This window comes from Argentina silus (genome assembly GCF_951799395.1).
Source record: "Argentina silus genome assembly, chromosome: 21".
NCBI lineage: Eukaryota > Metazoa > Chordata > Actinopteri > Argentiniformes > Argentinidae > Argentina > Argentina silus.
Window position 1 is genome coordinate 4,282,148 of NC_139675.1, and position 22,311 is coordinate 4,304,458.

At 42.8% G+C, this 22,311-nt stretch overlaps 3 protein-coding genes across 5 annotated transcripts in view; 1 reads left to right on the forward strand and 2 right to left on the reverse strand.

Moving 5' to 3' along the window:
• The first annotated feature begins 93 nt into the window (after nt 1-93).
• b4galt1 (UDP-Gal:betaGlcNAc beta 1,4- galactosyltransferase, polypeptide 1) lies at nt 94-9,963 on the forward strand. 3 transcript variants are annotated; one of them, XM_083692644.1, is made up of 8 exons: nt 94-395; nt 3,235-3,351; nt 4,082-4,129; nt 4,475-4,710; nt 4,965-5,152; nt 5,748-5,870; nt 7,583-7,687; nt 9,345-9,963. In XM_083692644.1, exons 1-8 carry the CDS (start codon nt 233-235, stop codon nt 9,472-9,474), a joined length of 1,110 nt encoding a protein of 369 aa, XP_083548770.1. In that variant the 5' UTR covers nt 94-232; the 3' UTR covers nt 9,475-9,963. The 3 variants fall into 3 exon arrangements, with proteins under 3 accessions (XP_083548770.1, XP_083548771.1, XP_083548772.1); XM_083692646.1 differs by having other exon boundaries at nt 96-395; nt 4,086-4,129; XM_083692645.1 differs by lacking the exon at nt 3,235-3,351 and having other exon boundaries at nt 95-395.
• A 128-nt stretch (nt 9,964-10,091) lies between these two features.
• spink4 (serine peptidase inhibitor, Kazal type 4) lies at nt 10,092-12,960 on the reverse strand. Its single transcript, XM_083692647.1, has 4 exons — nt 12,888-12,960; nt 12,620-12,645; nt 12,058-12,170; nt 10,092-10,262 (listed from the first exon to the last, which is right to left on the reverse strand). Exons 1-4 carry the CDS (start codon nt 12,937-12,939, stop codon nt 10,217-10,219), a joined length of 237 nt encoding a protein of 78 aa, XP_083548773.1. The 5' UTR covers nt 12,940-12,960; the 3' UTR covers nt 10,092-10,216.
• Nucleotides 12,961-16,765: 3,805 nt separating this feature from the next.
• Nucleotides 16,766-22,311, reverse strand: part of zdhhc5a (zDHHC palmitoyltransferase 5a) — a gene marked incomplete at its 5' end in the record, with an annotated part of 10,627 nt that continues 5,081 nt past the window's right edge. Inside the window, 2 exons of the mRNA XM_083692923.1 lie at nt 16,766-18,778; nt 19,504-20,546. Of these exons, the coding sequence (XP_083549049.1) occupies nt 18,544-18,778; nt 19,504-20,546 (1,278 nt within the window). The 3' untranslated portion in view covers nt 16,766-18,543. The remainder of the gene's footprint in view (nt 18,779-19,503; nt 20,547-22,311) is intronic.

A 22,311-nucleotide genomic window follows, 5' to 3' on the forward strand; every position in this document is an offset into this window, starting at 1 on the left:
TACATGTTGACTTGAAAAACTGGACAGTCTGGTCCACCTGGTTGACTTGGTTACCAATGAACGCACCGCCGGGACCTGTCAGGAGCCTGGCACCTTTTTCATTCCGATTATCATTGGAGAGGGAACTACGTAACATTGTCTTGCCCATTTTGCTTGACATTGCTGTTGGCAAATAAGTTTGTTCATCAATCGGCACACGGATTTGTGGCAGCTTGTGATTCGAAGCTTTAAGATGCTGAAAAAAATTATTGTTTTGCTACTGATCTTCTTCACTCTGAGTATGATTGTCGTGTTGTCGTATCATTCACAATACATTATTGTGAATTTACGGGAAATGTCAATGATGCAACGTAACTATTCAAAACAATTCGTCATGGACCACGTGTACACCATAGGTAAGTACTGTAACTTTGCATACATATTGATCTGTTTAAATTAAATAACCTACAATTAAGCCTAATAGTGGTACGGTAAATAATTGTATCTATTAATTCGTTTCAAGTAAATCCAAGGCGGGCCAGATGCACAGTTGTCAATAGGCCTATGTACTCAGATTTCCTTACCCCTTGACCGACACCACTAATAGAAACGAACACCAAGGAATACTGCGTAAACTCCGTCCTCAATTCATAATTTGACTAAATGCATATTAATTAGCATTTGTATTGTATCGTGCAGTCAAAAGTAACCTACAGTTCCACAAAACATTTCCCCTAATCAGGGCCTGCTGCAATAAACACCCTATCTGTAAGCTACGGTGGCCATAAATTTAGTAGCCTATGAGTCCAAAGTACATAACCTTTAAGTTAGGCTGTAATGAGGTTAAACGTAGCGTTAACCTGTTAAACGTAGCGTTGTGGTGGCATAAAGGTTGGTGCCATCCTGTTGCCAACACAACAGCATGACAACTTGTAATGCCAGATCACAGAGCTGACTCAAGGTGATCCTAATTGGGCTAATTGGGGATCCTAATGCGCGCTAGTTGTGTAGCCTCCCGACTTGACTTACGCAGGTGACAGATCTAGCGTAGAAGAGGGTGCGGCAAAACGCGTAAAAGAGGGTGCGGCAAAAAGGTCAGGTCCAAAAAATCATATACATCGTCAACTGCCCATTATCGTGTCATATTATTATGTCAGTGTGAGTGGTTGATGCATACTACTTTGACTCAATGACAAAGGTTTTGTGATAGTTCATGAATTTAGCTCAATTTGTAATTCACATTTGCCTAGAGCATAGGTTAAGTTAAATAAATTATCTTAATAGTCGTTTACACAATATACATAATACTGTGTAAAGAAATGCCTTAGGGCAAGCAACTCCTCAACAACGCAACAACCAACAATAACAATTAACAGTGTGGACGACGGGATATATATATAGATATAGATATAGATATAGATATAGATGCCACCATCCGAAGATGTCAGTCTGATATGAGTGTGAGCCAGCCACTGAATGAAAGCCAGGTGCTTGGGTATTGTTCGGTCGTCAGCAACATAGTTTGAGTAAATAAACCTAGCAAGCTAAATAACTATAACTTATATATGTCGGTATATGTTTGAGTATAATAGTTTGAATCGTTTACAAAATCGTCTTTTTAAAGCGGCACAGTAGCCGCCACTCCGCTGGCAAGACAGCTGCCTTTGGATGCAAACACATTCTATATCGTTGTGGCTCTGCCCACATCTGTATCCCAGCAGCGCAGACGAAGTTGTGCTTAGCCTGTTTAATTCGTTATCAAAAGTTTTTATTTTATTTTAGTATTATTTCAGAGACAGCGCAAGGAGTTGAGGTAAACTGGACAGCATGATAGTGGGCCATCGGATATGATGTGCGTGCAGTGGGACGTGACGCGCAGTATGGAGAGGGAATATTGCATATCTTTTTTTTTTATTTCTTTAAACATTTATTCATAACAACGTCGAGTTCTTCACAGCAATTGTCCTTCCCCTTTCACAAAACAAACGCTTAATAATTACACTAGGATTTGTTTATAAAAAATACATAGGCTATAAATGTTGACTTGAGTTACATTTCCCCTTTGTGGATGCTTGCTGTAAAAAAAAAAAAAAAAAAGCCATTTACCTGACGCTTTTATCCAAAGCGACTTAAATTGCAGTGAGTGCATACATTTCTCAGTAGATGTGGTCCCAACGGGACATAGGCTATAAATGTTGCCTTGAGTTACATTTCTCCCTTGTGGATGCTAGCTGAAACACATTATGATGATTTTCTGGGTAGTTGAAAGAAAGTGAGATAGGTTGGTTAGGCTGGTTGATTGGATGGATGAATGAATGAATGGACAGGTGAAAGAGAAGATGGGTGGATGAGAGAGGGGAGGTATAGAAAGATCAAAACAGTGAAGAGGTTAATGAGTATGGGTTATACTGATTGAAGCAGTAGTGACTGGTGAAAGGACGATGGCCAGGTAGTTGAAAGGTTAGAAGGTCATAGACAGAATGTTAGCTAGATAGATAGATAGATTGGATGAGCCAGGGGGCGCTTAGTGGTGTAGAACACTAATGCGCATACCACATAATCTCAAGGTTCCTGGTTCGATTCCGACCCTCGACCTGTCTTGCATGTCATCCCTCCTCTCTCTCCCATCCTTCCTGTCAGTCTCTACTGTCTCTATCCCAATAAAGCAGAAATGCCCTAAAAACATATTAAAACAATAAAATAAAGATAGGATGAGCCAGAGGTAGTTCCAAAAAAGCTTCATAGTTTAAAAGGTTTAATAGGTATCAGAAAGCCTTTTATCAGGGTTGAGATTTTCTGGGGAGTTGAAAGAAAGTGAGATAGGTTGGTTCGGTTGGTTGATTGGATGGATGGATGGATGAATGGATGAATGAGAGGATGGATGGATGAGAGAGGGGAGGTATAGAAAGATCAAAACAATGATAACCCATGAGTATGGGTTATACTGAGTGAAGCAGTAGTGACTGTTGAAATGAATGCTAGGTAGTTGGATAGAAAGGTTGGATAGATGTAAGGTTGGAAAGATAGTAGGTTAGATAGATAGTATCTTAGAAGGTCATAGATAGATATATAGGATGAGCCTGGGGTAGTTCAGTGCAGTGGGTAGAGGGATGGTTGGTTTAATGGTTGAGAGTGGTTTTACTGGGGTATAACTGGTAGCCAAGAGAGTGCATTGTTGTGTAATCATTCTAAGAACGTGTTCTGCAGGACTTGCTGAAGCATGTCCACTAATAACTGCTTTATTTTCTCCCACAGAAGTAACAACAGGTTCTCTTAATTCGAAAACGGAAACGCTTGCCAAAAGCATAACCAAACAATACATACACCAAACGAAATGCAGGGGCCGGTGCGGGTTGAGGGAAAGCTCTGAAGGTTAGCATTTCAACATTTACTTTTTACAAACCAAGTCATCCAAAGTAGATTTGCCACATCTCCAGCCCAACGGCAAGCACTGTCATAACATTTGCTGCAATAATTCCAGTACTGCAACCACACTGTATGTATTTTTTGTATGTCAAAGATTCCCATAAAGGTAATTGGAGTACACATTTCAAAAATATTAATTAATTAATTCACTTAATGAATCCTCTGTGGTCCTTTGTGGCTCAGTTGGTAGAGCATGGCGCTAACAACGCTTAGGTTGTGGGTTTGATTCCTGCTGGGACCATATATACTGAAATGTATGCAGTCACTGCAATGTAAGTCGCTTTGGTTAAAACATTTGTTTAATACTAATATCTGCACATTGTCCTTATTTATTTGAGCTCAACTTGTGTAATGTCTAGGGTCTTCTGATATTTTCGCCACACATACCGGAACATGTTAGCATGCCAATCTGCAAAAAACAGACTTTGTTTAAGGAGAGTGACTGCTACGTACATGCGCAGTCTGAAGAGATGCTCTGCCCTCATGAATATTTGCCAATAAGCACAAATAAAAACATGTGTGACAGAATTTATAATATAAAATATCTTCCACTTACTTGCACTTAATTGTCAAGCAACTTCCACTAATGTATGTTGCTAGTTTCTGGGGTGGACAACAGCTCCCATTGGATTTCAACCCACTCAACCATTGTCTTAATTCAATAATCTTTTTTCAGACAGGTTGCAGAAATCTAAAAGCTGCCCAGATCCATCCCCTCATCTTGGTAGGTAAAAACGTGTCTTTTAAAACATGTCTTCTAAAACACATCATCATGGTTGATCTATTTTCAAAATGTCAATGAAAGTGAAAGCTACCTTGTCACAAGATGCATCACAAGACATCACAAGATGTCATGCTGTTACTGCGTCTTTTACAAAAAGGGTTTATGTAATGTTTGAAAACACTATTTTGTTACTGGGGAATGTGATCAGAGGAGGGGAAACAAAGAAGGAACATCTGGATACAACAGGCAAAGAAATACAATGTTCATCAAACCGAGCCCTAATCGCGGTGAACAGCAGTGAGCGTCGGTTATGTCTTTGATGCTAACACGTTTCCTCGTCGGCAGTTGGGCCTTTTAGGGTTGAATTTTCCACACCGAGAAGCTGGAATTCGTCAAGGAATGAAAACCCAAATGTGATGGAAGGTGGCCGCTATCAGCCGGATGACTGCATCGCTCTCCAGAAAGTTGCCATCATCATACCCTTCCGCAAACGCCATGAGCACCTTAAGTTTTGGATTCACTATCTCCATCCTTTCCTGCAGCGCCAACAGCTGGACTATGGCATCTATGTTATCAATCAGGTAAAGTAAGGAGACCTACAATACACCATTGGAGATATAAAGGCTTTAATGTTGTGCCATTTATTGCATGGTGTCTGTCCCCGAACAGAAATTCTATTCATAACAGAAATGATTTCGATACACAAAACTATTGAAAAACAAGTATTTTTTAAACATGTATTTAACCAAGGTCTGTATTCAACAATCAGACACAAAACTTTGTTGTGTAACAAAGATCAAAAGTATTGGGCGTAATCCTTTTTTTTTTTCATTAGGATGGAGACGGCACATTTAACAGGGCCAAACTGATGAACATTGGCTACGCTGAGGCTCTGAAAGAGTACGACTATGACTGCTTTGTGTTCAGTGACGTGGACCTCATTCCCATGGATGACCGCAACGCCTACAAATGCTTTAGCCAGCCCCGACACCTGTCTGTGGCTGTAGACAGTTTCGGCTTTAGGTACAGTACGGCTAGCTTGGATGATCACTTACCGTTGTTGAAGAAGCATAACGTTCAGATCAGTCAGGGCACTCTAAGTCAACGTTGCAGCTGTACGTCAGGTGACAGGACAGCAGGTTCACACATCTGCGAAAACATTCATCACATTCATCAGATCAACATTCATAACATCCAACAGTTTTGACTTGGTTGTACTGGCTTTGAGGATACGTTTAGTGTGGTCGTCTCATTACATTTAAATTTGTACATTTATGGCATTTAGCAGGCGCCTTTATTCAAAGCGACATACAACAAATACATTTGTTTAAGTAAGGGAATCATCTATCCAACAGTCATCATAAGACAAAGTAATCAATGCTCACACCAGGGGCCATTGGCAGTCGTAATGCCAGTAGGCTATTTAAAAAATTGTTTAAAATTCAGTCACTCTGTATGTAGCCTACCTTCGGAGGGTTTGAATACCTTCTTTCTGGATCTCACTCGATTCATAGATTAGACAATTAATAGAATAAAATATTCCAATTCCAACATGTCAGAAATTCAAGCCACATGTGAAGCAGGAATAAACATGCTGCTGTACTTTGGAATACTACAGGTTGCCCTACAGTAGTATTTTTGGCGGTGTCACGGCACTGAATAAAGAACAATACCAGAAAATCAATGGCTTTCCCAACGACTACTGGGGTTGGGGTGGTGAAGATGATGACATCTCCAACAGGTAAGGAATTGGAGACATCATTTTTACTTTTTGTAATTTTGTCTTTCATTCTTTTCAAAGTTGACACAACCAGAAATGCAGGGTGTCGTACAGACCAAGAGACCATGTTCTAGAGCAGGCTGTTTTCTCTTTTTGAGGCCCCACAGAGTTTGCAGGCTGGCTTGCCCAGCACACACAAACATGATTAAACTAATCATCAAGCTTTTGGGTTCGCTGAACAAGATGTTCAGTTCCCTCCGTACTGTAAGTAATGGGACAGTGAAGCATTTTTTTCTTAATTTGGCTCTATACTTCAAACGTTTGGATTTGAAATAACTAATAACTATGAGGTTAAAGTATAGATTATCAGATTGTATTTTATTTGTAAATATTGGTTTCACCATTTAGAAATTACAACACTTTATATACATATAGTCCCCATATTTCAAGGCACCAAATGTAATGGGACAGATTCAGATTCAGATATAATGTCCAAATTAAGCACTCATGTTCATTATTTGGATGACAATCATACAGTATGCAATAACTGCCTGAAGTCTGCGGCCCATAGACCCCACCAGACACTGGGTATGTTTTCTGTTAATGCTCTGCCAGGCCTGTCCTGCAGCCATCTTCAGTTGTTGTTTGTTTTGAGGTCCTTTTGCCTAAAATATTATCATCAGGAAATGCAATGCATGTTAAATTGGATTTAAATCTGAAGATTGACTTGGCCAGTCAAGAAATATTAATATTATCTGTCCAGAAGACCTTTTTTTCCAGACCTCTGCAGTCATTCTTAAGTACGTTTTAGCAAACTGTATCCTGACCGTCCTTTTTGAGGATAACGAGTGCAGTGAAGGGTCTGTAGTTTGGTTGGTGACGTATTCTGCAGATGGGAGACACATTCACGCCTACCTCCTGGAGAGTGTTTCTGATCTCTGGGACAGTTGTTTTAGGGTTTATCTTAAATATAATTAGCATTCTTTGGTCATCCACTGTAGAAGTCTTCCTTGGCCTACCAGGCCGTTTGCGATTGCTGAGATCACTAGTGCTTTCTTTCTTTTTAATGATGTTCCAAACTGTTGTTTTGGGTAAGCCTAAGGTCTTAGCTATGTTTCTGATTGATTTTTTTCTGATATTTCAGCCATTGTTATTTGTCGGACACCAATAACAGACTCCAAAGGCAAACACAGCCAAGAGACAGACTAGACATTGACAGCTCTCTTATGCCTGCACAAATGATGTGACAGAACACACCTGACTAAACGGAAACCCCTGTCAAGCCAATTGTCCCATTACTTTTGGTGCCCTGAAATAGGGGGACAATGTATAAAAAGTGTTGTCAATTCTAAATTGTGGAACCAGTATACAACAATACCATCATATAAAAGCTGGTAATCTATACTTTAACCTCATAGTAATTGTTTGATTTTAAATCCAAACTTTTGGACTATAGAGCCAAGAGAAGAAAAAATGCTTCACTGTCCCATTACTTACGGAGGGCACTGTAATTGTTCTGGGCCGGAACAAATGCCTGCACAACCTACTGATACCCCAGGACTGAGGTTGAGAAATGCCCTAACCATAGTTTATGCCCCCACACATTTACAGAACTACACCCATTAGTTACTTTACGACTACATTGTCTTCAATCAGTGGTACTGTACTACATTGAAGAAGTGTTTGAGGAGCTAGCTACATCATTGAAAGCCCATTGTTTGTAACTCTCACAGGATTACTTTGAAAGGCATGACGCTATCTCGCCCGGACGGCCAAATTGGAAAATATCGGATGATCAGACACAATCGAGACGCACACAATGAACCAAATCCTCAAAGGTAAAGCCTTTTTGTTTTTGTTAACAATTATCTATTGACCCCTTCAACAGCACCAACAGTTACAGGTAAGCATACCAAAATCAGAACATTGTGGAATAGAACACACAAACACACATCGAAACAAACAACAGATATCAGACAAAGCTTCAAACGAAAACAAGGAAAAAATAAACCCCAAATAAATCTAAACAGAAATAAAAAATACATAATAAAGGAGCCACATCGAAAAAGAAGGTAAAGCCTTTAAACTTCATCAGGACTAGGGTCAAACTCACTGCAGGGTCTGAGGGTTTTAGTTTGTCTTTGGCACTGGTTTTCCAGGATGCATTTTTAGGTTTTTATTCATACTTTATTTAAAGAGGTCACATTCTTCAGAGAGCTTTGGTCAATAAGACAGCATACATACAGTTATATAAACACACAGTGTAAGTGAACCCCATAGTAATATAGACTTTGTTATATTTGCGTCTCTTTGAGGCTCCAACCTCCCTGTCAGGTTGGTGTTTTCCTGGGGCAGGGGTCGGTGGCTCTTGGGCTGCTTCGTCATCACTGTCCATATTGGTGGCAGCTTGGCGAGCAGCACCAGCAGAGCTACAGCTAGCATCAGAACTGGTGGTCATACCTGGACGACCTGAGCAGCTGGTCCCAACAGCAGGGGCTTCATTTGTAGTACCAGTACAACTTTCTGTTGCCACTGGGTGTGGGCTGAATTTTTTTATTAGAAATGTATCCATTTATTTTATTTTTTTCTCACAAACAAGCTTACCTGTCAGTGATGAAGAGAATGTATAACGGCAATTTTGTATTCGTTGGCGCGAGAGCATAAACACTGTTGTGATTGGTCAAGAGGTGTCTGCTCTCGTGCACTCATAGGCACGGGAAGATATTCGCGCTAAATTTAAGAATATAAAAAATAGAATATTTATTTATATTCTTAAATGTAGCTACAGCAGTTAAAGTCCATAGATTATTTGTTACCGAGGGCTTCAGCTGATGCAAGGTTGCACAGTGTGTGTGTGTGTGTGTGTGTGTGTGTGTGTGTGTGTGTGTGTGTGTGTGTGTGTGTGTGTGTGCGCGCGCGAAAGAGAGAGAGAGCGAAACGACAATGAGAGTGCATGAGACGAAGCGAGAGAATACTTCCATCACAATGCATCTAATCAATGATTAATCAATGATTAGATGGGGCAAAAATAACGAAAACAGCAACTTAAATGTAGCCGTTTCAAGGATACAATTGTGGCTTTTGCATGGCAGCACCCCTCACTCAAGATGCCTTCCCATGCGCCTACATGCACTCAATCGCCAACGAATTGTAATTTAAAAATGAAACCAGTGGTAATCACATTGTCCAGTTAGTATTTATCACTTTTCGATTTTTCTTTTCTTTCTTATTTTCGTTTTCTTATTTAACATAATTAATGGCTTGTGTAGGCGGGATTATGTTCAGGCAACATTCGAGAAATGCGTTCCAGCTAAATTTAACGACCCTGCGCGATTCACACTGTCGGTTATTTGGTTAATCGGGTGTGTTCCATCAGCCTTTGGAGTCTAATCAACACGAGGACCAAATAGACATCAGTGAAAGTCAAGGAAGCCATTATGCTTTCTTTCTGCTTCCTAGATGTGTTATCTAAGATTGTTTGGTTTTGTTACGCAGGTTCAACAGGATACTTCACACGAGAACAACGATAAACAGTGACGGCATCAACTCCCTCAAGTACACAGTGGTCAAGTTGGAGAAAGGTGACCTGTTCACAACTATCACTGTGGATGTTGGGACGCCTTAGGTGTAGCCTTCTAGAGCAAGAGTGTCAAACACATGGCATTTCTTTTCCCCATGTAAGAATCAAGCAAAAATGTTCCCCCTCAATAATTAAAGGATTATATTGCAGCTGGACTTTTATTTTGAAAAGACACACACAAAATGTTACGATTTTTTTACCCTTTCATCTCTAATATTGGCTATTGGACAGTGAACGCTGATGTAATTTACAAAATACTTTACTTTCAATATATGGATGATTATGACCTATCATTATTGACCTCGTTGGTGAAGGATGTGACTGTGTTTTATAATGTTGTAATTTTTTATGATGTATAATTGGAAATAATCATATAAAACATATAAATGTTGTGGTTTCATATCATGTATTGATTTTTTTTTTTACTGTGTTGTATATTTAATGTGTTGTTTAGAAATGGTATTTATATTGTGGTCAGGGTGCACCTGCAAGAGAGGCCTTGGTCTCATACGGTTAAATAAAAAATAATCTTGATATGTGTTTGTCCACATTGGCCGCACTGCCTGGATCAAACCTTGCATGTGCAGTCGTTCTGTCATTTATCATGAACATAACTCAAGGCTTTAAAAGACAATGTAGTTCTATAATCACAGAGAGTTTGCCATTAACTCACTCAACTAATTTATTACCAATTAATGTGACATTGTTTTGACATTGTGATGGTGTCACTTGTTCTGTGACACTTGATGACTCAAGCTTCTACTTGTTTGATGATGTAATTCCTGCCTCAGCAGCTGTCCTCCTTCAAGATTAAGATGTTCGCTCTGGTTTCCCTGGCAAGAGAAGATGAAAACATAGCAATTGTCAGTTTTCTGCACTAATTTATTGTTAAATAATTTTTTCCTGGTTTGGCCCTGACCTTGGGTGTAGATGATTAGCCCAGACAGTTTTTAGTTGCATATGTTGCTTCCTTAAATGCTGAGTAGTTATATTAATTACCATTAATTCAGAAAATAATTCCAAGACTTCGTCTGCATTTTTTTTTCTCAGAAAAGTAATTTTGTTACACTGTAATACACTTTTTGCATTTCACTTTTTAAAGTACAGTGTAGTAAAGTTACTTTTCAAAAATGTAATTCAGACAGTCTTCAGAGGGGGATTCGGTCATAATATTAGTTGGTTTGGAGTGTCTGCAAGGTGTCATATTTCAAGGTGACATATTTCCAGAATGAATGGGGCCCTATGGGCCCTACTCAGTATCTAAGGCAGCTAAATTATATAACTAAAAAATGTCTGGGCTAATCTACTGCAGCCACGGTCAGAGCCAAACCAGGAAAACATTTTAAAAAGGTGGAACATCCCTTTAAAGGTACAATCTTGTGGTGGTATGAAATAAACACACGGGGGAACAAAGGGCTTGAAACTTCGTTTTAGTTTTTTGGAGAAATGTACCAGAAATGTAGGGGAACGCTAAAAGAAAGATTGGCTAAGAAACCTAGCCTATGGCACCACCTGGCACCACCAGCCATCTCCAGGTACTGGCGTCCCGCCAAATCTCCCCATCCACTTGAACTTTTTTTATGAACCATTCCGGGACTTTCCTATACCTTATTTCAGTATGGAGCTGGTACAGTACATCTTTACTTCAAGATTCAAGATTCAAGATTCAAAGTGTTTTTTATCATTGGCACAGTAGAAAACATGTTTCCCTGTACAACGAAATTCTTACTTTGCTGTCCGCAGAATGCCAACCAATGTAAAATATACAATACAAAAGAATATACAATATATACTAAACAAATGTACAAGACAGCAAAATTTAAGGCATAAAATAAGAATAGCAGCAATAATAATAATAAACAGTGCAAACGTAGCGTTCAGCACTAACACTTGGCAAGTTTAGATGCCTCTCCCTTCCCTCACACATGTCAGGCTCATCCAACCACACCTCCAAGAAACACATCTAGTTTTCAGTTGCATCTTTTGAAAATGAGGAGAAAAATCAAGGTGAAAGCAGCCAGTGCAGTCCCTCTTTAAGCACTATTTTAAAGCTCTAAACTACAAACTGGAGCAGCATAACTCATTATACTAAACATGATAGAATTAGTTGATAATTTAAAGATGAAGTTGTATCTCATGGGCAAATGGTCCTCCGTGGCTAGTTGGTAGAAGTTAGAACAGAAGGTGTCCTATATATTCAGTCTGAATTTTGGAACAATCACTTTTTGGACAATCACTTTGGACAAATAGTTTTTTATGCATGCACATTGTAATACACCTGAATAATGATAATGTTTGCAAAGTGCAACAAATCATTGACTGCACAAAGAACTACACAGTTTCAAATTTGCCTTGCAAATCTGTGATTTGTACCTTGATCTTGGTGCGTTCAACTTTTAACAAACCACAGCATGTGCCTCCTAGCCAAGGTGCTGGTGAGACTAAAGGAACCTTCCTGACCAGCATCCCATTGACCGTCTGGGTCAAAACCTAAAACTGACCCTAACCATAACCCTTTACCATGACCTTAACCCTAACCGAATTTTAACCAATTAGGAAATTCTACATCGGTTTGCTGGTCTGGTGTGTCTGCTTCGGAGGCCGTGAGAGAGGAGCAGCTGTACTCACTGTCTCTGGACACAGAGGACACATTCGTTGGCGTACGTGTTACCGTCAGTCCCACATACCGGAGCCAAGTTAAGAGGACAAGCCATTATCTCTTCCAAATCACCACAAGATGGCTGCAACATACATAATAACACAGTTTGAGAGTGAAAGAAACAACATATAGCAAATTTACAGTACTGTGTATAACAGTATCATTTTATATATACATTACATTTACATTCATGGCATTTAGCAGACGCCTTTATTCGAAGCGACTTACAACAAATACATTTGTTTAAGTAAGTGAATCATCTATCCATCAGTGATCATAAGAAAAAGTAATCAATGCTCGGACCAGGAGCCATTGGCAGTGACAATGCTAGAAGAAGGAAGAATTAGTTTTTTTCATAAAAGGGGATTATGCTGTCAAGACACAAATGAAAATCGACTTGGAATTTGCAAATGATTATGATGCGCATCATAAAAGCAGCCAGCCACACCCCCTGATTATTAGTTTGGTTTCCCTGACACATATTAAGCCAAGTCTTGGATCATATTGCACCTCGATTGAAGATGCTCTTACCTTCCTGTACAGAGATTCCTCTGCACCTGCAAAACAAACCTTACAGTTACAATGATCTTTCAAATTTGCAGGACTAGACCAGAGGTTTTAGCCTTTCGTATGTCCACAGAGTGGAACGTGGCGATGAGAGGTTTTGATCCTGCGCTTACCACAACAGCACAAACTCCCTGTGCCATGCTCTAGTTCCTCCAAGACCAAATGTAACACAACTCCAGCCTGATCTAAATAAATGTTTTGCAAAACTGTCCATGCGGGATTATCACTGTACCTGAAAGGGCGAGGAGCAAGAGCATACCCAACAGTACCACTTTCCCAGCCATGTTGTCAGTGGACAGATAGTGAGTTTTCTCACCCTTTTCTGCCAGCACTTATGAGTCATGCGAATGTGGGAACCATTGCAGCTGACAGCCCAAACCTGAACCTAAACCAACAAGTTGTTATTGACTTGGCAAAGATTAAAGGAATGATACTGCTACTGAGCTACTTAAATAAGGTGTAGCCAGGGTGTGTTTGCAGAGAGAGGCCCAGTAAATGTCCCAGAACTTAGTCTGAAGCAATATGGCAAAGGACAGCTGGACTACATTGTCTGAGAAGAAAAGAGAGCTGCATACTGCACATGCTAGAAATGTACCCAACCCACCGAGCATGTTATTAAGAACATATTTATACTAATGCTGGGTAGGGCCTCCCTTTGCTCTCAAAACAGCCCCAATTCTACGTGGCATTGATTCCACAAGGTGTTGGAAACATTCATTTGAGGAACATTTGGTCCATGATAACATGATTGCATAACACAATTCCTGCAGATTTTTCGGGGGCACTTTCAAGCTGTGAATCTCCCGTTCTACCATATTGCAAAGGTGTTCTATTGGATTCAGATCCGGTGACTAGGAAGGCCACTGAAGAACACTTAACTCATTGTCATGTTTTACATTTACATTTATGGCATTTAGCAGACACCTTTATCCAAAGCGACTTACAAGAAATACATTTGTTTAAGTAAGGGAATCATCTATCCAACAGTCATCATAAGATGAAGTAAACAATGCTCACACCAGGGGCCATTGGCAGTCGTAATGCCAGAAGGCTTTTTTTTTTTTTTTTTTTTTTTTTTTTTTTTTCATGTTCATGAAACCAGTTTCAGACGACTTTTGCTTTGTGACATGGTGCATTATCATGCAGGAAGTAGCCATTAGAAGATGGGTAGATTAGATTAGATTCAACTTTATTGTCATTGTGCAGAGTACAAGTACAGAGACAACGAAATGCAGTTAGCGTCTAACCAGAAGTGCAAAATAGCAGAAAGTGCAATGAACAGTATTTACAGGTAGTGCAATATATGATCAGTAAGTAGTGCAGTATAATATAAGCAGTGCAGTATAGCAGTATATGAGTAGCAGTAGCATTATAGCAGAATAAATAGTTACAGTATGAACAGTGTAGCAGCATATGAGCTGTATGGGTAATGCAGTCTAGCAGTATATATGTATTAACAGTAACATGAGGTAGATAGCAGAATAAATATAAATATGGAATGCCGTATAAACAGTATAAACAGGTATGTACAGTATGTGCAGTAGTATTAAAGAAAATATAAGGGTATGTGCATTATGAACAGTATGGACAGGTATGTACAGAAGAGCAGTGGTATTGAGTAAGAGCAGGGGAGGGGAGTAGTAGTGCAATTGTCCGGGTGGGGGGGGGGGGTTGCAGGGGTAGTAGGTTGTCAGGTCGGTGCAGTGTTCAAGTTCAGTAGGGTGACAGCCGCAGGGAAGAAGCTGCCTCTGAACCTACTGGTTCGGATGCGGAGAGACCTGTAGCGCCTCCCGGAGGGGAGTGGGGTGAAAAGTCTATGGTTGGGGTGAGAAATGTCCTTGACGATGCTGCGTGCCTTACGCAAGCATCGTTTGCCCTGGACAGCCTCGATGGAGGGGAGTGAGGAACCGGTGATGCGTTGGGCAGTTTTCACCACCCTCTGCAGTGCTTTCCGGTCCGATGCTGAGCAGTTGCCATACCATACTGTGACACAGTTGGTAAGGATACTCTCGATGGTGCAGCGGTAGAAGTTCACCAGGATCTGAGGAGACAGATGGACCTTCTTTAGTCTCCTCAGGAAGAAGAGACGCTGGTGAGCCTTCTTTATCAGGGTGGAGGTGTTGAGGGTCCAGGAGAGGTCCTCAGAGATGTGGACACCCAGAAACTTGAAGCTGGTGACTCGCTCCACCTCAGTCCCGTTGATGAGGATGGGGGTGTGTGCGCCAGCTTTAGACTTCCTGAAGTCCACAATGAGTTCTTTGGTCTTCTTGGTGTTGAGAGCCAGGTTATTGTCGTTGCACCACACTGTTAGGTGCTGGACCTCCTCCCTGTAGGCCGACTCATCGTTGTTGCTGATGAGACCGATCACCGTTGTGTCGTCTGCAAACTTAACAATGGTGTTTGAGCCATGTACAGGTGTGCAGTCGTAGGTGAAGAGGGAGTAAAGGAGGGGGCTCAGCACACAGCCTTGTGGAACGCCGGTGTTCAGGGTGAGGGTTGAGGAGGTGTGGTTGTGAAGCCTAACAGACTGCGGCCTGTTGGTCAGGAAGTCTAGAATCCAGTTGCAGAGGGAAGGGTTGATGCCCAGTTGCCTGAGTTTGGAGATCAGTTTGGAGGGGATGATGGTGTTGAATGCTGAGCTGAAGTGAATAAACAGCATTCTCACATAAGAGTTAGTCTTGTCGAGGTGGGACAGGGCGCCATGAAGGAATGCACACAGGCCTCTCCTAACAGGTCCACATTATTACCTTATTTAGCCCATATTTAGTATTTAGTTTTTAGTATTTAATGCTGGTCTCCTGACCTATAATTGCACTGTCTTGCCTTACCTTTTTGCACCTCACCAAATCATACTTGAACTATCTTGTACCACAGCGTCAGTCCCTGCCCTGTCACCCTTATCATACAGCCTCAGCACATTAATGTGGACTTGTTTGTTACTTAGTATTCAGTATATTTTTCTCAGTATCTTTATTCTTATCTGTCTATAGTATTCATATAGACTTCCTGTTTACAATCCTGCTTATGTTGTATGTGTATGTTATGTGTGATGTCTCTATGTCTTTAAGCTACTTGGAACCTGAATTTCCCCTAGGGATAAATAAATAATCTATCTATCTACAATACTCAAACAGGCTGTGGCATTCAAGCGATGATTGATTGGTATTAATAGGCCCAAAGTGTGCCAAGAAAACATTCCCCACACCATTACCCCACCTCCACCATGAGAAGGTGTACAGGTGTTTCTAATAAAGTGTTCGGTGAGTGTGTATCAGCATTGAGCCGGACAAGACCAGTACCTGAATGGGGCTATAGCGTCACCGTGTGGCACTCTCCCTACACTTCAACCAAGGCTGCACAACTCGAAAGAGTCTAGAAGCAAGCATGCCGTATCGTCCCGGAAGAAACATACAATTGCTCCACGGCCGCTTGTTCAGTCCTGTTCTTACTAATTCAACCTGCTTAAAATGCTGTTTTGGACTTGTCCAGACGAGATGTGTGATTATGTCGTCATTGCAGCCAAACGACAACATCACAGGTCTATTGGTCCACATGACCATGACCTCACATTGCCAGCTGTGGTACAAAGACACAGAGTGAAGAATGACAACAGATCAGTTTTTCCATTGGGAATGGCAAATTAAAATGTTTTATGAAAAAATGGGAATATTTGGCCAAACACAGTATCCATGCATGGTTAGACACATGACAATATGAATTCAATGACGCAAACAAAACGGGAATTGAGAGATTTTTCCTCGTACAGCGGGACTGGTGTTGAAGTCAAGAGGGTTTCAGTTTTGGACAGTCCAAAGAAACGACTCTTAACGGTTATGACTGAGTAAAAGACGATGGGGTTCAACAGTTAGTGACTCCTTCTGGTCATACTATACACGCCGGTATGTGTGCCCCTGTGCATTAGCCATAATATGTGTATATGACGAAAAGGAAAAAGTTCGCAAACGACTTCAAGGTTAAACCCCCCCCCCTAAAAAAAAACCCGTTGCGGGCGCAAACAGCTAGGCGAGAGCCATATGTAACGTGAATACGAAGCAATGCATACCATGTAGATGGAATACTTACCTTTAAATAAAAATAAATCCCACTACCTCTGTTTTATAGAGTTTATTACCAATGCTCAAACACACACACACGCACATACACACACACCCACCCACACTGAGCTACACAGTACACATCTTTTTTTCAATTTAAAACACCCATGTCTCAGGCCTGTCTTTACCCAACATATCCGCAAGGGCATTGGCTGTTCCTGATGGCCGTCAAAGATCCTTGTCCTCTCATTGGGCGTCGTGCACTTCGTCCAAGCCCAGCCTGTTCATTCTATGCTCCTGACTGGCCAAACAAACTGTCAGTCTAAAGCAGTCCCCTGTAAATTGTCCTAAAAATATTGCAAAAGGAAAATGAAAAGTACAAATTAAATATAAAAAGGCTGTTACTGATTTTCCGCTGCTTATCTCATTGGTATAACCACTAACCAATCAGAGTAGGCTGATATGGATCTCTCTCTCTCTCTGGATTGGTTGCACTAAGCATGTGAACCTACCTTTGTTTCCCGATTGGTCAACTAGTCAAAGGCAACCACAGATGTCAATATCTGGACCAATAAACAAACATTACATATCTCAGAAGTAAACAATCAGAAAGTACAACAGGATATTTCTGAAATGTGTCCCACAATAAGTGGTTACTGAGTATCAAAGGACTTAAAATGCTACATCTTCATTCTTTATGAAATACATCGGTTCCCATTGGCTGAACCATCTAACTCCAGAGCCCACTCTTTGGCTGAGAACTCAAACAGCCTTTGACTGGCCTGTGCAGCCAACCACAAAAATGGGCTAAAGGTATTTTATTTAGTTTGGTTACCATTCTGAAATTGACTCAAATCCCTTTCAGCCCATTAAAAAAATCTTGATCTTATCAATAGCTATATTTATATATAAATTCATATAAAATAACATTTAGAAATTAAATAAGTAAAATAAAAAACAAATACTTTTGTTCCTTGATTTCCAAGGCCATTGCTCTAAATTTGTGTCTAGAAAAGGCTGCTCCATCATTAAGTACAGACTGACAGAAAACCTAACCGTTTTGTCACCCTGCTGTTTAACTACCGTCCTCTCCATCTCCATCTCCATTGGTGTTGGTCAAAAGACAGCAAGGTCCAGAGTCAATCACAGTGGTCCAGTGGCTCGAGCATGCCCCAAAGTTCCGCTTTAAATGTCACTCTCTTAGGTGGAAATCTCCATTCATTTCCAAACCATATTATTCTGTACAGACAATGGATCATTTACACATTTATGAATGAATGGAATCTACATTTCCTTTTTTTTTTTTTTTTTCTTCTTTCTCCTTTTTTTTTTCTTCTTTTCTTTTCTTTTTTTTTTTTTTAAACATGTTGATCTTTTTTTCTCCAATAAAAGGCAAATCCAGTTACAGCTGTCAATCATTCCCACAAAGTTCATAGCTGGCCTTGTCATTCTGCCCAGCCATTGGTGGATTGTCAGAAAGTCCCGGCTATTAAGGGATATGATTGGCACGCTGGGCCCACCATGTCATAATGGTATATTGTGTTCTCAAAAGTGTTTGGTTGTCTCCATCTCCTCCCTCTTCGTTCTGTCGTTCCTTGACTGCATGTTTCTGAGCGAAGGAGAGAAGGTCCGTTGCGTGTTGAGAGAGGAAGAGGAGGAAAAAAAAGACTGCCGCTTCACAGTTCATCATCATCCACCTCTAAAAGCGTCTGTACGTTTGAAACGTTCCTCACTTCTCTCCTGAAAGTTCCGCGAAGGAGGAGCACGTCGTCAGTCCGTCCGCGACTCACTCCTCCATCCCTGCCACCATTGGTCGTAGTGGCCGCCCGTCACTCAGACTGAAATTTCATAGGTGGTCCCACCGACTCCCGTCACCTTCTTTACCCCGCCCCCTGGCTTGTGGGCGGGGCTCTGAGTGGAAGCAGGGCTGGGATGGGCCTGTCCTGGGCGGGTGGACACACTGATTGGGTGTGAGGGGGAGGAAGGGGTGGAGGAGGAGGGAGACTGGGAGAGGGAGGACTTGGGCTGACCGTTGGTCCGACTGAAGGACTTCATCTGAATCTCGTCCCTGACAAAGAGAGAGGGAGGGAGGGAGAGAAAAAGAGGAATAAGTCATCGGTATTGGAGAGGAGCGGAGTAAAGAGCACACATCATAATCAGCACATCTAAATCTTTCAGTCAACTAATGCTGTGCCACACATCGTGCAGGGATGACCAAGGGATGACACAGTTCACACAAGACTCTATTACACACCAATCCAATCATCAAAACAGCAGAACTGTCACACATGCTGGATCATGCTTGCAACAAGGCAGGATAAACGTAACGCGTGCCGTGTCAATGAAATGGTACTGTGGAGGTGACCTTAAAAATGCGATTAAAACCACGTTGGGAGTTTCAAGCAGTCAGATTGCACCGTCAACAAACGACACCATAAGAGACGATTACCACATAGGTTATTACTACTTAATAAGTAGTAATAACCTATGTCTGTACGACGACAACGTGGTGAAACATGAGCACACAGCGATGGTGGCAAGGACAGGTGGAAGAGACGGACAGACAAGACAGTACGGAGGAACGAACGCATGAAGAGAGAACAAAAAGAAAGGAAAAAATAAAAAAACTAAACAACAGAAGCACCAGAGACCACAGGCGACTGGTTAATTAGTAGGCAGAAGAGGAAGAGGAAGCACTCACAGGAGTCTGGGAGGAGGAGGAGGAGGAAGAGGAGGAGGAAGAAGAAGAAGGAGGCAGGCAGGCAGCGGGCTGCAGTGAAGAGCGGTACTCACTTTGGAGCCTGGATCCCCCCTCCCCCGGATCCCCCCCCTCCCATCCCGATGCCCCCCCCTCCTCCTCCCCCGGCCCCCGCCGAGGCCGAGGCCTTGCGCACCATCCGGTACTGCATCTCCGCCGCCGCTGCGCTCGAGTAGGACAGCGACTTGCCCAGGGGCGGGGGGTGGGGGGAGCGCGGGGGATGCGTGGAGGGGGCCAGCGGGGTGTCGGTGGAGCGGGTGCGGTAGGGGTACTGGTGGGGGGCGGCCGAGTCGGACAGGAGAGGGGGTCGGGAGAAGCGGGGGGGCCGGGAGCTGTGGTGGTGGTGGTGATGGTGGTGGTGGTGGTGATGGTGGGGGGGCTGGGGGGCCGAGGAGGAGGGAGGGGGGTGGTGGTGGCCGTGGGGGTCCTGGAGGAGGCGCTCCCTCTCAGGGGGAGGCGGGGGAGAGGAGGAGGCGCGGAGGTAGTGGGTGCGGTGGGGGGAGGCGAGGAGGGTGGCGGAGGAGGCTGAAGGCTGGTGGAGCTCTGCGTCTCTCTGCTGGCTGAGCTGGGCCGAGAGGTAGGGCGAGCTGTAGCCTAGCACGGGGGCCGGCCCTGGGGGAGCAGGGGTGCGGGGGCGCCCCGGAGACAGCTCAGGGGCCGTCGACTCAAACTCGGGGCTCTCGGAGGGCGTGAGCAGGCTGTCGTAGGATAGGCTGCCGTTGCGCGGCGGAGGTGTCTGATTAGCCAGGCTCTTGTAGCTCGCCGAGGTGGTCCCCTCAGAAATGTGGGCGGCCGTGTGGGCGGAGCGAACGCTGGATGATCGAGAGGCTGCGCCCCCTCCTGAGAGAACGGTGGGGTCAGAGAAGGAGGGGTATGAGCGCCCCCCCAGGGAGTAGCCAGGGATGCCCCCCGAGCCTGGCGCCACGGCCACCGAGCCCACGGAGGGTCTCTCTCCGCCTCCCCCCCCTCGTTCCCCCGGGCCCTCTCTCCCATCCAGGCTGGGCTCTGAGCGGAAACCTGGCTGCTGACTGGACTGGAGCAGGGTGGAGGACTCCTTCAGACTGTCCCCTCGACTCATCTGAGAGACAGACAGAGAGAGACAGAGAGACAGAGACAGAGAGAGAGAGGGGGATGGGAGAGAGGAAAGAGGAAAGTCGTTTTATACATGTCGATGACACTATTATTGAAGAGGACAAGGGGATAGGATGTGAAATTCAAGAACGGCTGGCTGACAACTACTGGCTTATGGACACAACAGGACCGCTAGGAACTACAGACAGAACAGGGGGAGGTAGAGGAGGGAGTCTCTACAGACAGAACAGGGGGAGGTAAAGGAGGGAGTCTCTACAGACAGAACAGGGGGAGGTAAAGGAGGGAGTCTCTACAGACAGAACAGGGGGAGGTAGAGGAGGGAGTCTCTACAGACAGAACAGGGGGAGGTAAAGGAGGGAGTCTCTACAGACAGAACAGGGGGAGGTAAAGGAGGGAGTCTCTACAGACAGAACAGGGGGAGGTCGAGGAGGGAGTCTCTACAGACAGAACAGGGGGAGGTAGAGGAGGGAGTCTCTACAGACAGAACAGGGGGAGGTAGAGGAGGGAGTCTCTACAGACAGAACAGGGGGAGGTAAAGGAGGGAGTCTCTACAGACAGTAAGCTTCACTATGACGACACAGTGACAAGGGGAAGAATGGCATCCTATATTGATCCAACACAGAGCTTTTAGAACGAAGGTTAAATTGCTGCCATGTATTCACAAATGTCTGAGTCTGCTACTAACTAGACCTTTACGCTGGTAAAGTGGAACATCACTGGAGACAGGCAAAACAAACGTGCAGCGCTGTAACACTGACATGATAATGCTGATATTTGATTTTTTTTTATTTTTTTTTTTATTTATTTTTTTTTAAAACAACCTTTTTCAGCTATATTAGAAACTGGTCACGTTAGCCACTTTACTTTTAACACGTCTCGAATATCAAATACAAAATATTTCCGCACCCTCAAAAATAGCTAAACTAGCTTTATTTACTAATCTCCTATGGAGCTTCCAATACAAAGTGCTATGTTTGTCCTCAGGCTGCTTAGTGTTCTCTCATGGTATTCTTTGATTATGATGCAATCACTTCACCAGCGTAGATAATTGACAAATCCAGACAATAGTGAGTATTCCAGAATGTCTCCAGTTCCAGACAATGGTGAGTATTCCAGAAAGACTCCTTGGTAATATCAATGCTTAATATCAAACAATGCTTAACATATTGCTATAATACTCAGCTATGATGGTGGGAAAAAATACATGAAAAAACAAATAACTTTTTGTTTGATGTTTAACCTTCCTACCCTTTTAGTTTTTGATAGTTTTAAACTGTATCATTGCATTCATGTATTATTGTGGTTTCACTCTATTTTTGTTGTTTGTTGAAAACCAATATAAAAAACCCCAGAGCTCCCATAGCTCTGGTTCTGTATGGTGAACAACAGTAGTCCGCCCACTCAATGATAACGCCACGTAATAATGACAGACAAACAGCCACCATGTGACCCTACAATAATCCAGCGGTGCGCAGCCACAACACACACACGTTTAATACCCATACCACCTCGCTTGCCCACCCTTATAGGGCCAGATGGCAGAGAGGAAGGGAGGAGGAGGGGGGGAGGGGAGGGGGGGGGGGGGGGGAGAGAGACCATGTGTGCCCACTGAAACAATAAGAGTTAATGAAATGGATGTCAAGCCTCTCTAACACCATTAGAGTTAATAGAGCAAATGCAGAACAAAAGCCTCTTTCCCCCCAGCTGTTCCCGACATGGCTCTGCACATGGTTTATGTATTGAGCACACAA